At 56.2% G+C, this 19,656-nt stretch overlaps 1 protein-coding gene across 1 annotated transcript in view; it reads right to left on the minus strand.

Moving 5' to 3' along the window:
- The window catches only part of HCN4 (hyperpolarization activated cyclic nucleotide gated potassium channel 4), a 41,252-nt gene extending 21,907 nt beyond the window's left edge, over positions 1-19,345 (minus strand). The window contains exon 1 of the mRNA XM_060169983.1: positions 18,561-19,345. Within this exon, the coding sequence (XP_060025966.1) occupies positions 18,561-19,345 (785 nt within the window). The remainder of the gene's footprint in view (positions 1-18,560) is intronic.
- Positions 19,346-19,656: the final 311 nt, after the last annotated feature.

The following is a 19,656-nucleotide window of genomic DNA, read 5'->3' on the forward strand; positions in this document are numbered from 1 at the left end:
AGTCTTTTGCGTCTGAGAAATGGACGGGAGCTGGGAGCTTCACCCTCCATTTCAGGCCCAGCATAGATAACTGCCCAAGCTGCTCATGAAGACGATGAGAATGAAGGAGGACAGCCATCAACACCTGTTGGGCATTTACTATTTGCCAGGCGCTCACCTGAGTCCCTTATACAGACTATCTCATTTAATTCTCATAAAAACCCTATGAAGGGCTTCCCTGGTGGCACGGTGGTTGGGGGTCCGCCTGCCGATGCAGGGGATGCGGGTTCGTGCCCTGGTCCGGGAGGATCCCACGTGCTGCGGAGCGGCTGGGCCCGTGAGCCATGGCCGCTGGGCCTGCACGTCCGGAGCCTGTGCTCCGCAACGGGAGAGGCCACAGCAGTGAGAGGCCCGCGTACCGCAAAAAAACAACAACAAAAAAACCCCTATGAAGTAAATACTATGATTATGCCCATTTTTCAGTTGAGGAGACTGAGGCACAAGAAGTAGAGAAATTTCCTGTATATGGTGGATCAGGAATTCAAACCCAAACAGCCTGACTCCAGAGTCCCACTTCTAACCACTCTATACAAACATAAACCTGGTTGGTAGTAGTTTCTCTCTCCCAAACCCTGTGCCGACTCCTACTGCACCCCTCCCTCCCAAACCTGTCTCCTGTGCTCTCTTCCACGGCATCTTCATCCCCACCTTCTTCACTCCCTAACCCGTCTGCTTTTTCCCTTAAGCGAACCTTAGTTGTGTCTCTCCCAAACCCCCAGAGGGTGGAGTGAGCACCCTCCCCGCTCCACACCGATGCCCCTTCCTGTCTGTGGTAGGAATGTCTACGAGATCCTCTGAGCAACCTGTCATTTGCTGCCCATCTTTCCAGCATCCATCTGCCACCCTTGGGGACCCTGGTGATGCTGGCACCTGGTTTACAACCTTCTGTTCCACTCCGAATCCTGCCATCATCATGGGTGACTTCTACTCCTTCTCAGCAGCCCAACAATAAACACCCAGCCTCCCAGTGGCTTGAAGTCCTGCCTCTAGTGTCTTCACTCCAGTCCATTCCAAGAGCACACCCTGGATCGGGTCACTATCTCCAGTTGGTCCATCTCTAATCTCAATGCTCTCTCTCACCCTAACCTCCTTTCCTTCCAGCTCTTTTATCCAATCATGCTAAGTCTCTTCTTTAGTGTCCCAGGAGCCTGAAGTTGGCTGACCCTCTAATTCTCCCATGAGAGCCCTCCTGCCTCCTCCCGTCACCCCCAGGCATAATGGTCCTGCTCATCAACCTCTCTCGCCCCGTCCTTCCAGCACCCACTTCACCAGATCACAGTCCTAGCTCAGGACCACCATCAGCTCTTTTCCTGTTTACATGGGGGGCTGTGCAGAAAACCTCAGACCTCAGACCAGCCCTACTATAGACCAAGTGCCTTAGCTCCTTGTGCCTCTATTTCCTCATCAAGATTTCCATGCTCAGCTGGGCCCTCACCTCTACCAGCCCATCCTCCAGGAGACCCTAACGACCTTTCCCACCCACTTCCCACAGCAGCTTTTCCAAATTATCTCCTCTCTCCTCAGAGCTCTGAAACTACCACTTCCCCTCTCCCTCCCAGCAGATAACACCACTTCTACTTCACAGAGAAAACAGAAGCCCCCAGAATGTCCCCGCCCTCTTCCCGCCACCAGACTACTCCCTTGCTTGTCTCCTCCTCACCGCTTTTCCCTTCCCCAGTCACAAGGGGATCAGTGACCCTTCCACCTGCCCTCTTGACACTGTTCCCTTTTTCCTCCCCAGGAAGCTTAATCTACAGGTTATCCATCCTCTCGCCCATACCTTCAATCTCCCTCTCTACTCATCCTTTTCCATCAGCTTTTAAGCTCTCTACACTTAAAAAAATAAAATCTCTCCTGAATCCCTACTGTCTTATCTCTTCTCCCCTCAGAACCAAGCTTCCTGAGAGACGTGTCGCCATCCCCACTCTCTCACTTCCACGTCCGTCCCCAACACGCCTCTCAACCCCGCAGCAACACTGCCGATGCACACGTCCTGCTGCAAAATCCCACGGACGCTTTCTGGTCTGTTTCCGTCTTGACCCTCTGCATCATCTGACACCGTGTGCCATATCTGCTGAGACACCTCACTCTGCTCTTTGTTCTGCCTCTCCGTTCCCTCCCGTTGCAGGAGCTCCTCTTCCCCTGCATGACCTTTAAATGTTTTTGTTCCTTTGGGCCCCCGCCTCCTCTCCCTCCTTACTCTCTCCCTGGGTGACCTCACCAACTCCCAAGGCTTCATTATTCCACTGGCTTCCAGACCAGACCCCTCCCTTGAGCCCCATAGCCATGTGTTCACTTGCTGACTACACATCTACACCTCGATGTCCCAAGGGAACTTCACTCTTGACATAGCCAGATATAACTTAGCAGCTTCCCCCATAGGCTTGTGCTTCCAGCATGTGATACCACCAGCCATTCAGATGCTTAGCCTAGAAACCTGGGGATTATCCTCGACTCTCCCATCTCGCTTACCTTCCAACACTCAGTCATGTGGGATGCGGCATGGCTCATCAACCCACCACCTGGCTTACTTCAGCAGCTTCCTAACCGGGCTTCTGCCTCTCCCAGGACCCCACAGACTTCAGGGTCCAGGGTAGGGTCCACAACCTCTCCACGCTTTGCCAAGCCCAAAGTCCTTCCACACTCCCAGCTAAAATCCAAGTTCCTCACTGTCATTCCTGGGCACTTCCTGATCTGGACTCAGCCTCCTCTCTTGCCTTGATTCTCGCCATGCCTCCCCTGAGTGAGATGCTCTGCTCCACACACACTCAGCAGCTTTCAGTGCCCCAGACACACCGCACTTCCCTTCTCCTCTGGGCTTTCCTACATACTGTCATCTGTCTGGAGCTCTCCTCCCCATCCCTGCTCACCCCAGGCCACTTGGTTCAGAGGAGCCGTCACTTCTGGGAGGCCATCTTTGTCTCCTAGGAAATCTGGCTAGGGGCCCCTTGTTTGTGCTGCCCTAGCATAGTGTTTATCACACTATGATGGAATTGCACGTTTGTCTATCTTGTGGCCACTTGACTCTCTGAACTTGGCACAGTGCTTTTTATGAGGTAGGTCCAAAAAAGGTCCAAAAAACATGGGAATGGGTGGAAATATGGGAATGGGTGGAAGCGTGAATAAATGAACGCTTGAATGAATCCCTTGGGAGCCAAAGGCTGAGTGGCAGGAGGCCCAGGAGAAGCTACACAAAATGGACAGCCCTCTGACACCCCAGCTCCTTCCCACAAGGCTTTCACAGGCCTCCGATGATCAGGGAGGAATTTATCCCATCCGAACACCCAAGGCACGAAGACTCCCAGCCACATCCACTAGCAAATGGCCCCCACCTGGTGAAGATGATGGTGGGAAAGCCACAGAGAAGGAGGGAGGAGTTGGAAGGGGGCGGGCGGGCGGGGGGGGGCAGATGAACAAGAGACAGGCCAGGAGAAACATGGGGTTGGGGTTCTGACACAGTGGGATGACAGGGGGCTGACGGGGGGACACTGAGGCTACAGATGTCAACAGAGGCCATGACTGTATTTCCAGCCTGACCAGCACAGGCCCACGGTGACACAACACACTAAGCCCCCTCTGTTACAGGCATGCCCCCTCTCTGGGGGCTTTGAGGATTCTCCCTTCTCTCCAATAGGCTTGGCCCAGAGATCCAGGAGGTGGGGGGAGGGGAGGGCAAGAGGAGGCAGCTCCACTTCTCCCCTAGAATCTCCCGACATCGTCCCCACCTTGTGGACCCAGGATGAGTCTCATCTCCCCAAACCTGCTGTGTGCTCCCCAAGAGCAGAAATGACTTCTCTTCCTTTTCCAAGATGTAAACGCAGAGCTGGGCCCAAGGGGGAGGAGTGGGGGTCCTCAGCAAAATTGTCTTACTGTTAAATAAATGGGTGGATTAAAGGCTGCTGGGGGGAGGGTTGGTGGAGACTGGCAAAAATAAAAATAAAATACACTAAAATGTTAACATTGATATTTCTACGTAGTGGGATTACGGGTGGTTTTTGTTTTCTCCATTACACCTTAATGTTCTAAATTCCCCATAATGGGCAAATATTACCTTTTAATCAGAAAAATAAATCCACCAGTAACCACCGACCAGTGTCCCATGCTGTAAAGAGTCTTCTAACGTGTGTCAGGGGAGAGACACACACGGGTCCCCGGGGAACTCCCAGGCGGCCCGGGTAGACAAAGGTGCTGTCCGACGCGAGGGCAGGAAGAGCAGATTTCCCGGAGGCGCTGAAGGAGGAGGAGACGGAGGGAGGCCATTTGAAGGGCAGGTGTAATAGGCAAAGGAGACCACGTGCCTGCCCACAAAACCCACGTGGGAACGCACACACGTGGGCCACCTTCCTTGCCTTCCCTCCCTCACAATCAATAAAGCTGCTGGGAAGCGTCTACCAGCCCCTCCCCGCCCCTGCGCGTCCAGGCTCTCCTTCATCTTTCTCGGAGGCAGCGCTGCGGCCCCGCCCCCTCCCCACGCTCCACCCACCCGAGGGGGGCGGGGCGCAGGAGTCTGGCATTTTAGCCTCCCCGCCCCCTCACGCTGGAAAGCGCTGCCTTCCACCGCCCTCCGCTCGCGCCTCTGAGGGGAATGCACGCCCACCCTCCCCTCACTGCTCCTCCCCGACCCTGGCGTCTCCCCCCTACGGCAGATGAATGGCTGTCTGCCTCCCACCCCCGCCTGGCCAGTAGGGCTCTATTTTTAACCCACCTCAAAAATCTCTGACTCAGAATCATAGTGCTCCCAGGTAGCTGCTCCCTCGGCCGCCTGAAGCGGCCTCCCAAACAGATTCAGAGCCAAGGGCATCTAGCTAGCGCTGGGTTTATGGGTGGGTGGGTGGGTGGGATTTGGGCGTATCTTTAGGTTCTCACTTTTCTATAAGGATGACTTACTACCGGAACAACAAAATTTGGTTTTGCTTTTGAAGACCCAAACAAAATGACCCTTTACCCCTGCCTCTTCCCTGGACAGTCACCGTCCTGGGCTGAGGCCCTAGTCCCTCAACGTGAGGGCTAGTCTCGGCCATTCCCCAAGGAAGAGGTGAACTGTGTGAGAGCTGGAACTGCCAGAATCTTGCCTGCCCCTTCTGTGATCTTCCAGTCATGCAGCACAGCGCTTCTTCAAACTTTAATCTGCACGCAAATCGCCGGGGGATCTTAACCAAGATGCAGACTCGGATTCTCTGGGTGTGGGGTGAGGGCTGACACCTGTATTGCTAACAGGCTCCCAGGTGATGTTGAGGCTGCTGGTCCAGGGACCACACTTGGAGAAGCTAAGCTGTAGCAGACAGTACAGTGGTTAAGCACTCTAGTGTTTGAACACCTGGCTGTGTGGCCTTGAACGAATCGCTTAACCTCTCTGAAATCTGTTTTTTTTCACTTCCCATTTTCTTTTATTTATACAAAACAATTGTTTTAAATATAATTTAAAAACCCCTCCAAGCACCGGTGTCTGTCTCTGGTTTCCACCACCACTTCCCCCCCACACACCCCCTCATGGACACAGCTTGAGGGTACTTGGAGGGGCAGGGAAACGTCTGGGGGTTGTGACGTGACCAAGGCACTGTCCTGGAAACAGACACAATGATGGGTCCCTGTTTCAACTTGGGCAAAGGAGGCGATAATGAAACCCTCCAACACAAAAAGTTACGACAGGGATGGCAGGAAAAACAAAAACAGAAAAAGGGAAGGAAAAATAAGACCAAAAATAAAACTCAAAAACCTTCAATATGAAGGCAGCAGATGGGGGAGGGGCACTTACAAGGGAAAACCGAGTTCGGTGGAGACAGCAGCATCCGAGTCCTATGATGTTGTCACTGGGCCATGATGCCCCTTCCCGCCTCCCGAGCTCGCAGGCTAGTCCCCCCTTCTCTTTGGTCTGCAGAGCCACCGCCCTTCAAGGTGAGGAGGGGCACCTGGGGGCTCTAATTGGGGATCAGAGGGAGGCCGTGGGGATTGTGCCCACGGGGATGCTGGCAGAATCTGCGCACTTCTTTTCCTCAAGTCACACCCCATCCCGAGGGAAGGGCTCCCACATCCTCAGTTTGGGGTTCCCTGCCTGGGGAGCGTGTGATTTCTACAATCCCATATGGCAGAACCTCCAAACCCCTTCTCTCCAAATGTCCAGCTCCCCACCCCCGTGGTTCAAAGTGCAACCCAGTGGGGCGCGGGGATGGGAGCCTTCAATCTGTCTTCTCATGTGCAAAACGAGTACATTAATCCCACCCCACAGGATTCCGAGAGAATTCAGTGAGATAATGATATGCTACACAATGCAAGTACTCAGCACGTACTGGCTGTTATCATCATCATTATTATTCCTGTAACCACTAAGATGCAGGCCCTGGTCTGAGGACTATGGGGATCCAGAAGTGTGTGGACTGGTCCCACGTCAAGGAGCCCTCGGTCTTGGGGGGTGGGGGGCAGCATGGCTTGTTGGGCACAAAAGCCCCAAAGAGGAGGGGGCCTGAGAGTGCCCACTGGTCAGGAAGGTTGGCGTTGTGGTTGCAGGAAGGAGGTCCCTGCTACACAGCAGAAGGAAGCTAGGCCAGGGGCCCGGGTGTCTTGGGTTCTACCCAGCTCGGTCTCTTAACTTGCTGTGTGCCCTTGAACAATGCCCTGGCTCTCACAATCCCTGCCTCAGTGTCCCCGTTGGTACAATGAGAGGATGGAGCCAGACAATCTCTAAAGACACGCCGATTCCATGGATCTCTGCAGTGCAGAGGCTAAAGAGGCCAGCCAAGGGCAGCTGGCCAGATGGAAAGCTGGCTGAGAGAAGAGTGCATATCTCAGAAAACCAAGACACCCCCTCCCCCAACCCAATACTGATCTGAAGAAAAGATGGGGCCATCTTGAATGCCAGACTGAGTAGTCAGGACTCTTCTGGGGACATGGGGATCCACGAAGGCTGCGGAGGAAGAGCTCCTCAGGGAAAGGATCGTTAACTGCACCTTCTCAATAGCACAGCTGAGCACAGGCCTGGCCATAAGGAACACCAAGACGTCAACACATTGATTCTCCCATGGTCTTAGACCTCCTCTGCAGACCCTAAATCTGTGCACTCACAGAGACACACTAGCATAAGAGTGTGCACACACACACACACACATCAAACTATACAGCAGAGGTCACCTGCTCTACAGCCGCCCGGAATTGCCAGGATGCTGTGTTCCCTCTGGCTAGTGGCCTAACCTCTCTGAGCTTCACTCAGCTGAAAAGACTATTGGGGAAAATTGTGGAGGGGACCAGCAATTGGAGAACTTCTCCACCTGGGCTTATAAGAAACAAAAGAGGCTCAAACACAGCTCTCCCCACTTAGGAGAATGAAGCAAAAATGGAATATTGCTGTGGAGTAGCAGGTGAGCACAAGCTCAGGGGAAATTAGGTAGGAGAGCTCACCTGCTCCTGTGGGAAGGGCGTGCTCCTGGGAAGGAGGAAATGGGGTGCATTTGGGGCAAAACTCCCTAAGGCCAAGCAGCACTGGTGCCGCACAGGGCTAATGAGAACACCAGGGGAGGGCTGTCCCATAAAAGGTGGCTAAATATTGACTCTGGGAGGGTCTCTACATGGCCCTCTTGTTAGACTGTGGGTCTCCTGGGAGTGCCTGGGCTCTGGGGACATGAGCTGGACAGGACTCCACCTTCCCTCCAGGAAAACACAGGCTGACAAGGACATTAAGCAAGGGGCATGTTCCCCGGGGTCCCTCCAGCCCCAGAGTTTTATGGTTCTCTTTGCTAACAACCTGCGAGAAAGAAAAGGGAACGACTCCCTGGGGAGGGGCCCATCATGAATGGCTTGGATGTATTTCACTCCCAGGCTCTGGGGAGCACTGAAGGGCTATGGTGAATGCAGTGCAGTCAGAGAACCGCAGACTGTTAGCGCAGAAGGGGCCCTACGGGGTGCCAGCTCATTGGCTCCTAAAGTGACAGAAGCAGAATCACCTGGGTGCTCCCCAAACTTATACCCACCCGGGGCCTCACCCACGGAGACCCAGGCATCCATAATTGCATAAAGCTCCCAGGTGACGCTACAGCCACCAATTTCGGATTTGGGGTCGTGCTAAAACCCAATCTCTGGTCCCATTTTCAGATGAGGAAAGCAAGGCCAGGGTGGTGAGGGCTCAGCTCAGCCCACAGAGCTGGATGGGGCAGAACCAAGTCTTCAACTGGCCTCTTACTCACAGCCAGCTCCCTCAGCTCTGTCAGCAGAAGCTTCAGCGCAACGTGGCAGGAGGATGACTCCCCAGAGCCTCTGGGACAGGATGGACAGCTTGCCACATTTCCTAACCCTGCCAATTCCAAAGGTGATGATCCTGCTGGTCTTCCCCTTGGACTCTTCCAACCATAGTTGTCCAGTGTGACCTGTGGTCTCCACGGATCCTCACATCTGAACTCTTCCAAGGCCAGGTTGGAGCTTCCAGGTGGGGACAGTGGCCCCCTACAAGAGGTGGCTGGGAGGAGGGAGTGGGTGCGGGCCTTTGCCCAGGGAACGAAGAAAAGAAAGCCCGATCTCCACTCCCACAGGGGTTAATGGGTTACAGCATAAGCACACAACATGCTAGGGAGCCCCCCGCCCTGAGCCCCAAGACAGGGGCTGGCAGAAACCCTGCAGAAAGAGGCCAGTAGGTAAGGAATCCCCCGCCCACTCTGGGAGCACAGGGGCCCCGTAAATCCAAGATCACGGCTGGATGGGTCTCGGCAGAGTCTCAGGAATGAGGGAGGGAGATTCTCATCAGCTCTATTTGTCAGCGGTGCTGTCCCTGCCCTGCTGGCTCAACGTGTACTAATGGGGTCAGGATTACGGGTTCAATACCTACTTGGCCAACTAGCTTTGCTCCCTTCTCAGCCTCAGACTGAGCCCTGACGCTGGACACTGAGAGAGGAAAGGACTTTGCTGAGGTCACACTGCAGAACAGGATGAGGGTCAGGAGGGTAAACTCAGCGTGGGAGGGGTGGACAGTTACAAGCTGGGAACGCTGGGATGAGAGGCCCAGGGCTCCAGGCTGGGCCAGCCCCGATGTTGCATGAGGACAGGCCACAGCTGCAGAGTCTCCCCTGCTGGACCAAGTTTCTCCTAAAAGTTGCCAGTGGCATTGATGAGACCTGAGGGTGAGGGTCTTTTCCTGTCCCTGGGGAAGGGGATAAGTGCCCCGTATCATATCTGACAATTCGTAGGTGGGAGAAGCCCACGGCTGGGTTTGGCATCAAGCGGTCAGGGACTCGGGTTAATCATTGACAGGGGCTGCTCCGGCCTGCGATGGGGAACCACAGGGTAATTACTTCTGGGCTCCAGGCCACATACTCAGTGACATTATTGCAGTGGTAACACCTGCCTTCTGGGCCTAGGATGGCAGAAGAAGGAAGTCTTCTCAGAGGTTGTACAGCTGGGGCCAGGGCTTGGGAGAGCTCCCCTGGGCTTCAAGGACCCAGGGTGAGAGGCCAGAGAGAGATGCATACAAACACATGCAAACACACACACACGTACTCAGGCAGCATCATGGGGTCAGAGTCCTCAAGGGCAAAGCTTAAGGAGTGCAGGTCCAAAACGGCAGGTTCTGAGCAATCTGAGGAATCCTCAGTGTCTGCCAACACCCACCCAAGCCAGGCGGCTCAAGCTCCCAGACACTCGCCTCCAAGAAAGTGTGCAGAATGGTTCTCTCTCTCCTTCAGGTCTAGCTCAGCTCTGCTTCCTCCAGAAGCCTTCCCTGACCATCAGTCCAAACTGGTCTACCTCCTGTCTGCCCTCCCTCTAATCAGACTGGGGGACCCTAAGAGGAGCTGAAGTCCTACTCTCCTCTTTGCCAGGTGGGGAGTGACCCCATCATAATGGATGAAAACAGTCTTGGAATGCAGTGTCTGGCCTCCCAGAGGGCACGATCTCCCTTAGCCTGCCCCTCCCAAAGCCCAGAAGATAATGTATTAGCCAGCCCCGTATTATGTATTAATTTCCGAAATCCTCGTTCGTGCAGACATAACACATCCACCCACGCGGGTAAATGCTTAGACAGACACAAAATCAGCAGCAGCCAGTCATCAGGCCCCCACAGCTGCGGTGAGCAGACCGGAGGCCCCACTGCTTGCTCTGCAATTTGTGGGAGCCCAGAGCTGGCGGAGCAATGGGGAGTAGAGAGTCCCTCTACCAAGCCAGCTCACCTCTCTGCCCAGCCCAGAGTGCCGCTCTGCAGGAGCCAGGAGCTGGCCGCCTGGCTGGAAAGACAGACACAGCCCCAAACAATAAGAGACCAGAGCGGGGCAGGAGTGGTCACGTGTGAGGTTTGGTGGCTCTGGCGTTGGGAGCGGTGGCACTGCTGTGTATTTACAATTTGTACTTTACCCTCCCAAGAAGACCAAAGGCAGCTGGCTGGGATGCTAAGAGGTGTAGGAGCTCAGGGAGCTTCAAGGAAGGGAGGGCTTCCTGGGTGGGGGGCATAGGATGGAGTGGGCAACATGCCCACCCTGCCTCCAGCCCTGGTGCCTCAGGGAGGCACTGGGCTTGGGTCAAAGCTTTTGTTCAAGGGCTCCAGTTCCTGACCTCAGACCAAGGCCTTACCTTGGTCCCAAGCTGAACCCTGATCCTGAGCATAGACTGAGTCTCGGCCCTGGACACACACTGAGCCCTAAACCAGAGACTGACTCCACTTCCTTACTTCTCTGACAGATGTAATGAACGGACCACATGACCACCTACTCCTCTGGTGGAGAGAACACAGATACCGCTGACTATTTGCTCCCTTCCCCTTTAAACCCCAAACACTCCTATCGAGGAACAGGTGTGTCAATGGCATCTGGATGTGACTCCAAAACCCCAAAGCTCTCCGTGCAGCCAGGACATGCCGCGGTGTCGGGGGAGCAGGTGGACAAGTATCCTGACCCGGATACCCAGGAGCAGCAGCCCCAGAGCTGGGGGTTAGGACAGGCATGTCTCAGCCTCCAGATGCTGCATTTTCAAGTATGGAAAGATTCCCTTCTCATTGATGGGCTTAAATTAAGACGGGACCCTGCAAATACCTAACACTTCAAAATTCAGGCATGGGGCTGGGGAGACAAGAAAAAGCTCCAGGGATGAGACCATTCAGGAGAAGGCTTCTCTGTCACCTAGACACCTAGATGTCTGGACCCCTCTGGCTGGGGGTGGAGTAGACTGTGGAGCCTTAAGACCTTTGAGCCCTATGTTACATAACCCTCTTGGGTTCTGGTTTCATCTCTGACTTGGACTTCCTCTCTGCCCTTAGGCCAGTCACCTTCCCTCTCTGGTGCTCTGCTCCCCATGTACAAAATAAAGGCTTTAGGCCAGGAGCTTTGCCAAGCCCTGTCCAGATCTGGTATTCTGAGACCTGTTAAATTTCCCGTGCCCGCGGAGCCCCTCCACACAGATAATATGTGTCCAGCATTATCTGCAATGCTTTCATTCTCAGGAGAATGTTTTCTTGAACTACTTTGGTAATTTAGCTTTTAAAAGCTAACACACATACACGCGCGCACACGCGCACACACACACAAGAAAGAAAGAAAAGAAAGAAGGAACAGAGAGAAAGGACAAGTATGAGTTTTGAGTCCTAAAGAACAGGTTCAAATTCCAGTTCTGGTGCTTCATAGCTGTGTGATTTCGGGCAAATCTTTTTTTTTTTTTCCCTATCAGAGCCTCAGTTTCCTTATCTGTAAACGGGGGATAATAGAACCTATTTTTCGAGCCACTATGAAGAATAAATAAAACATAAGAAAAGAAGCTCCTAGAACAGTCTGGCACATGGTAATGGTTCATAAACGGTGGTTATTGATCTGTGAGTCCACCTGGCTTTAGTCTCTATTGCTTTGAGCCACTGTTTGGTTTCATTACTTAGAAGCCTAAGGGGTCAGGCAGCTAAATGTGCAGGTGTGGCATGGCCAGAGACCACAGGGACAGGTGGGGACTGCGGGCAACTGGAGAGCAAAAGCCAGTTTAAAGCCTCTAGTGTGCTCCAGCTCCCTGCTGCGGGTGGCACTGTGGGGCCAGAGCTGCCAGAGTTTCCAATTTTTCAAAAGAAGCTAGAAAGCCAAATTTTTGTCTTACACCCTTCCGTTTTAAATATTGCCTCAGACTTGTCATGACACACTATGCTGGCCAAACAGAACACATCTGGGTACTGTATTTGGTCCACAGGATGCTGCTTAGCAACCTCTGGTGTAAGTACTGCTGTCCCATCTTGAGTGCCCTCAGTGACGGGGAGATCACCACCTCTCTGTGCCGCCTTCCACCCCTGCTCTGGGCAGGTGCTGATGATAGAGAGTGTCTCTGAGTGGCCTCCTAGGCTCTGGGATCGCAGATTTCCAGGGCCCTGGCAAGGCTTTCTCAGTAAAGCCTGGCTGGCAGAGAACATCCTCTCTGAAGCCAAGGCAGTGCCCCTGCCCTCCCCACAGCCCGCTCTGGCTGGGAAATGTGGATTCTTCAACATCCCCTGGGCCCAAGCAGGACCGCCTGGCTGGCCTCTGTAGCCCTTCTATTAATTCGCAACTGGAAACAGCAGCTTTTTGAGGGCCCTTGAGCCAAGAGGTGTGTGTGTGCTGGAGCTGGCTGCCTCCTCAGTTACATGACAAGTCCCCCCGGGGACTGGGGCTGGACCTTCTGCTCTGGGTGAACTGCCCCGCGGTGGCCAGTGTTGTGGCAGGCACAAGGGCCACTCAGGCTGCTTTGACACTTGTCAGCCCTGTCATCTGTACGTAGATTGGTGCCTTCCAGGCTGGGCAGGGGCCGAGAGAAGTGACAGGCAAGCCCAGCCCACAGGGGGGCTGCTAGGCATAGTCTGGGCTGGGGGAGGGGGCATTAAGAGTCAGACACCTCCCCCTCCCCACCACAACCTCAAGGTGCTAGGGTGGCTGCTCCCACTAGATGCCTCTGTCCTCCTCCCAGCCAGCCACTGTCAGAGCCCCCTCACACCAGCTCTCCTGCCCGGCCCCTCTGGACTCTCTCACTGACAACATCTGTTCCTTCCCAGAAATCTCAGCGCAGCACAGCAGTCACTGCACTCCCTGCCACTTCTCCAGCCGGCCGCCCCTCTGGCCCTTTGAATGGGAGAGAAGCTGCGAAAGCAGTGGGACAGGATGGATTGAGGGCCCTCTGGCCCACTGGCCTCTTTCTGCTCACCCCACCACAACAGCCAGCATCCAGGACCGGCAGGGACCAAGCAGCATAGCGGGAAGGGAGGAAGGCCGAGTCCCCCAAGTTTGCGCCGACCTCTGTGGCTGAGTGCCGCTCACCCCAGGTCACAGGACTCACCCTGTCGTGCTTTTGCTAGAGGCCGAGAGGAGAAGGCAGAGTCTCTGGCCTCCAGGAACTCAGTCAGCGAGCCCAGGCTAAGCGTGGAACACATGGTCTGAACCTCAGTACTCCAGCAGCAGCCTCACCTGGGTGCTTATAAGAATGCAGAATCTCAGGCCCCACCCCCGACCTAATGAGTCAGAATCTGTATTTTAACAGATCCCCAGGGGAGCTGGATGACATGATACTGTGAGAAACACTGCATTGTAACAAACACAGAGCTCCATCCTAATGCCATGCAATGGGCAGGGATGGAGGGATGGACGATGGTGGCTGCAGTGGCCTGAGAGGGCATCCCAGAAGACCCAGGGGCCCTAAAGCATGGGAGAGGAGGACACATGGAAGGCAGACAGCCCAGCACTGTGTAAGACAGGCCACTTGACAGCCCAAAGCCTCATGGCTTACAGCAGCTAGGGGAACAAATGGAGCAGGGCTGGGCAGGGGAGAGGCCCCCCAGCCTCATCATGCAGTGTGCAGACCAGGAAATGAAGCCTTGCAACGGGGAGAACGTGGAGCCCAGGCCTTTCCACCCAGGCAATATAAGGGTCCTGGCCCTCTGGCCCCATCGGGTTTCTGTGCACCTGGCATCCCAGGAGCGCCTCGGCCCCGAGCCGGATGCCGGCCTTCGCAGCACATCCTTCACCTGCTCCAGTCTTAGGTTGAGCACATCCTCATCACTGGAGAATCCCGCTGCCCACTGTGCTAGCTGACAGCACCGCCCAGGCAGCTCACCTTGGAATTCCCCTCTGCACCAAGGCACCCTTCCCCCTCCACTAGCACCACAGGGGCTTGCAGCACCTTTTTGGCCTGGCTTTTCACACTGATAGCAGAAACGCATTCCCGGGCAATGCCCCCAGGAAGGCCCCAGAACGCCCCAGACCCAGAGCCAGCTGCTGCCTTCTTCCTCCTCACCACCTACCTGAACAGCCCCTCCCACGGTTGAAAGGGAAAGAGATGGGCGTGGCACTGAGGAAACAGAAAAGTGACTAGTCCCCCAGCAGAGCACCTTTCCTTCTCCAAGCATCTAACTCTGCCCCCGTTTTCATTTCCATCCTGCAGGCAATGGGAAGCCCAAGCCTCAGACTACAGGGCCCCAGGGAAGGCTCTGGGAGGCTAGCACCTGCCCCTCCCAGGCCAGGACTCTCTTCTGGGATAGCCCAGAGTGGGGTTCACAACCTAGATGGCTTTCAACTTAGCAGTTCCACAGATGCCAGAAATTGAGTGTCATATTGAGTGTGTCTGGATACGTGTATCTATAGAGTCTAGAGACTCTATAGCTTCCAGCAGGTTCTCAGTTAGTTTTCTGACGCAGATTCAGAACCACTGGCCTGAGCCAAGGTCGGAAGCGCATCTGGTCTGCTCAGAACTAAGGGAAGGGAGCAGTGAGGGCAGGGCAGTGTGGTTCACGACTGCATCACTGGTCTCTGACAGTGCACCTCACCTCCACCAGGTGACCACAGTGGGACAATTTGTGTCTGACATGGCCATAGGCAACAGGATTCCCATTTTTCTTGATGGGAAAACTGAGGCCCAGAGAAGGCTCATAACCCAGGCGGGGCCCCGTAGCAGACAGAGCTGGGAAGTGATGGGAGGTGGGCAATGGCAGTGCCTGGGGCCATGGGCCAGCACAGGAAGTTAGTTTTAGGCCAACCCTGGGACCTACCGAGCCACTGGCCCAGTTTCCATGATTTCGGAGCCCAGCTGTTTCTGTCCCCAAGTAAAGGACCCTCTAGGGCCCTCTGTTTCCTTCCCTTTCTCACAGCTTCAGAAGGCTCAGGCTAGGAAAGGGAAGGGGGAGAGGGATAAGCAGGGTCAAGCTTCTGCCTGCTTCCACTCTCAAGGCCAAGCTAGAGTCTGGGGCACAGGAGTAGCCCCAGAGCTGACATCTCACAGAGGGACTTCCCTGCCAGCCCCCATGTCCACCCCACAGCCCCAAGATACCTGCTCAGACACCTAGATGTCACATACCCAGGACAAACCCCTGAGCCTGATGCTTGAAAGCCTGACCAGCTTCTAGGAACAAAACCTGATACATCTTCACTGGGGGTCCCCACTCCTTTTCTCCCCTCTTGGAAAATCAAGATCACACCGTTACTATTTTTTATTTGTTCCAGGTTCCCATCACCAAGCTCGGCTTCTAGGACACGCCTCAGGTGGAAGGAAGGACCCACCCAGGACCAAAGAGCCCAACCAGCCTTGGGCAGGAGCCTGGGGACCAATATCCTGAGGGGCTGCACGTTCTGGCCTCTTCCCTTACCAAACCCTAAATACAGGTTCAAAAGGCAAATGTGGAGTGGATGGGGAGGGGAGGCCAGACAAGCTCGTGAGCCTGGAGGAGCCATGGGGGTAGCCAGGGCATGGCGTGTGTGCATCAAGGGGGTGGTGAGGAGAAGCAGAGGCAGCCAAGAAAAGTCTATTACATACGTGGCCCAAGTTACATGCGTCCCTCAGAGTGTAGCCCAGTCCAGCACTTGGGAAAGGCACCCAACCTTTGCCTCCCCAAGAACAGGAGATGCCAGAAGCAACCCATGACAGCAAGCCCTGGGCTCCGGACGCGCAGGCTCAGCGGCCATGGCTCACGGGCCCAGCCGCTCCGCGGCATGTGGGATCTTCCCCGACCGGGGCACGAACCTGTGTCCCCTGCATCGGCAGGCGGACTCTCAACCACTGCGCCACCAGGGAAGCCCACTGGCGATTCTTTATTAAACGAGTTCTGTTGCATCAATGCTTCCTGCCCATGAAAATGATGAATAAATCCTCAACTAGCCTGAGCAATGCTTGCAGAAGCTTCTGTGAAGCCCGAGCTGGACGGTGGGGATTGGCTCCACATAGAGGCCAAAGGCCAGTGGCTGAAACTTGAGGGACTGAGCCTTAGGGTGCTGGGTTGGCTGGGGAGAGGGGGAGGCGGGGAGGTGAGGCTGGGTTGAGTTGGTGGGTTTTCTAAGCTTAGGAGACTTGGCCAAGTCCTTGCCTCTTTGACCTTGTGACGATGAGACCAGCTGTTTTGGCCTAGAGGCATGACCACAACCCCTCCACACCACACACAGACAGTCTTTCTTGGATTTCTTCTCTTACACCTCACCCAGCATCAGGCTGCACACAGAAGGTGTACGCTTCCCGCTACCGGTTCCTGTTGCTTGTTGCGCAAACCCACATTCAAAGCCCAGCCTGACCCTTTTTCTGTTGCCCGTTTATCAATCTTGCTGCAGCCACACCTCCCCATCCCTATCACCCTCCCCTCTGCCATGTCCCGGGTGGCCTGCAGTTAGTAGGAGATTCTGCAGCAAGGGGACTGCAGATAGACATGCCAAGGTAGGCAGAGTAAGATCAGGAAGGCGGGAGAGGTTCCCATAGATGCAATCAGCCGGGCCCCAGACCTTCACCATCCAGGGTAAGGGGCAACAGGGAGGGCAAGGGCCAGTTCCCAGAAGGTGCTTGATCAATGCCTGTTGTCGACGGAAGCTAGGCATGCCTGGGATTGGCCTCTTGCAGGCTCCCACCCCAGGCAATGAGGTTGGTGGTGAGAACCCTGAACAGAGGCTTTCAGACAACAAAGCCAGAGGGGAGCTGAGTGAAGGAAGGGAGGTTGATATTGACATGGCCTACCTGCCATCACAACCAGGGAGTTCAGAGAGAGGAGGAGCCCAGGGCACCCCCAGGGGGTGCAGGAGACAACAGCACCTGCCCACTCCTCCCTAGCTCAGGCTGGGATCCTCAGGTCCTAGTACTGACCAGAGGGGAGGTCACACTTTAGGAACCTGGCAACAGGAACCAGCCACAGTTCCTCATGAGAGGGTCTCACATCGGCTCACACAACCTGAGGACTGTGGCTGTGTGTTTAGTCTGTCCTCTGGCCCCCTATGCCCTCTGGGAATGGGAACCCTGGATATTAGGGTTAGGCAGAGCAATCCGTCAAAAAAGGAAAAGGTAGGGGCCCTCTGTTCACCACCTATTTTAAGCCCTTGAGTGTTGCCTGACTGGTCATTCCCAGCACCAGAAATCTCTCTCATTGGATGGAAAAACGGCTATGCTCTCATTACAAACCTAGCTTCCCTGAAGTTTGCAAAGAAGGCTCTGGGTTGGCAAAATGCTCATTTATATTGGCAGGTAAGCAGGGTAGGCAGGGAAGAGAGCTAAATAGGGGGCAGGGCCCAGAGAGACAGAGAGGATCAATCAAACCCAGCTCAAAAGCGTAAACATTTTTCAGACCCTCACTTCAATCCTGTGTATCAGGAAAGCCCAGAGAGGCACTGAGGGACCCCAAGATCTTGACTAGGGTAGAGGCATCCCTGATCCCAACTTCAGAGGCAATCACCAATATCTCTTTTTGCACAGATACCCCCACAGGCCCCGAGTGGTATCTGCTCTTCAGTGGTGGCATCTGACTCAGGTGAAGAGGAGGGGGTGGGGTCCCTCTCCCTGACTGGTAGTCACACCATTTGTTTGCAGACCCACCACTGACCCATGAAAGACCTAGCAGCTGCTGGAGCTTGGGCTGCTGGGGTGAGGAAGGGGCACAGGACGGGCTTAGGGTCACAGGGTGACTGCTCATCAGTCAGGACACCAGGCATCTTCACTGACCACTACAAGCAAGGTCATGCTCTCCTGCTAGTCTAGATGCCAGCTGACCAGGGTGCCTGCTCCTGGCCCACCACTTGGCCTGAGGGGCTGTGCCCAGGGTTAAGGTGGGTGCAGAAGGCTTTTATCCTGAACTTCAATCCTCCAGGAGCTCAGCTCTCCCTCCCCAGCTGCAGCTTCCCAGGACACCAGAAGGCAGATATTAATGCCTGGGGTCAGCGCCCAAGGAGCTGACCCTGCTGCCGAAAGGTCTGTTTCTCTTCAGCGCCCTGCTCTGCAGGCTTAAAGACCTGGAGCAGCCTTTAGAATGTCCACCCTGACTCTGCAGCCCAGAAGAGGGAGGTGGAATGTGGGGCTTAAGGTGGTAAAGCCTCATCTTGGCTGCGGGCAGGGCTAGGCCAGGCTCAGAACACCTTTCCAGCTTGCCTCTAATGCGGCCCAGCCCCGGACAGGACGAGGTTGGGAGGCCTGAGCACAGAGGAAAGTTCTCAGAGCGGTACAAGAGGAAGTCTGGGGGCGTCTCAGAGCCTAGAGGCGCCCCAAGCTCCCAGCGCGAGGAAGGAAAGTTAACTCCAGCTGAGAGGCAGGGACGAGAGAGAGGAAGCATGCCTGCAACCGCTCAGGCAACCCACAGGATCATCGCCAGGCCCCCTTACCTGAAGTCGCTGTAGGGGTGGATAATCCAAAACCCGGCCGACTTAACCCTCTCCTGCTCGCGCTCCACCGCCTTCTGGCTGCCGAACATCCTCAGGGAGAATTTGTTGACCCCGGGCTGGAGCATGGCCCCGAACTGGCGCTGCATGAAGCCGGCCTGGCCCAGGCGCACCTCGGCCTCAGGGAGGATCTGGTCGCCGGCGGCCGCACCTCCCTCCACTTTGATCGCGGTGTCCACCGAGGGCTGCTCGCAGGAGGCGGGGACCGGCTGCGGCGGCTGCTGGGGCGGCGGCGGCGAGGCTGCGGGCTGTGCCGAGGCGCCAGAGCGCTCGGTCTCGGCCGCCAGGCCCGGGGGCGTCCTGTCCTCACCGGGGGACGCGTCGCCCTCGGCGATGAGCCGCCGCTCCTCCGCGGAGTCATGCAGGTGCCCGTGACTGCTGCCGCCCCCCGCTCCGGCGCCGCCGCCGCCCCGGCTGCCCAGCGATGCCAGGCTCCCGCGGAAGCGCCTGCAGTCGCCGTTAGTGCTAGACTTGCCCGCGCCGCGGGTCGACCCCTCGCTGTCTGCCGCCCCGAGGGCCGCACCCCGGGGCTCCGTGCCGCCCGCGGCCGCCGAGGGCGAGGGCGAAGGCAGCGGCCGCAGCCGGATGCTCCTGCGGCTGGGGTCCTGGCGGCCCCCAGCCCCCTCCTCCTCGGCGTCCTCTTCTTCGTCCATGATCCACGCCTTGGCCCCCACCTGCTGCGGAAGGCTGTAGAGTCTCTTGCGCATGGACGGCGGCAGCTTGTCCATGGCTCCAGGGGCCGGGGGCAGGGGCGCGGGTGCGGCGCCGCGGACCCGCTGCAGGTCCGCCCGCCGGTCAGTCCGCCCGCGGGGACGTGTCCTTCGCCGCCGGCGCCGAGCCGCCTCAGGCGCCCATGCTGGGCAGGTTGCGTGCGGCTGGGAGGCTCCCAGTCCGGCTCCGGGTCCCGGGGCTCGCCGCGCTGCGCCTCCTCCCGGGCCGGGCTGGGCGCGGGGACCCCGCTCTCTCTCGCTCCCTCCCTCCCTCCCGCGGTCAGGGGCGCGGCGCGCGGCCCGGCTCCAGGCGCCCCGCCCCCGCGGGG

Source organism: Lagenorhynchus albirostris, chromosome 1 (assembly GCF_949774975.1).
Source record: "Lagenorhynchus albirostris chromosome 1, mLagAlb1.1, whole genome shotgun sequence".
In the NCBI taxonomy this organism is placed as follows: Eukaryota; Metazoa; Chordata; class Mammalia; order Artiodactyla; family Delphinidae; genus Lagenorhynchus; species Lagenorhynchus albirostris.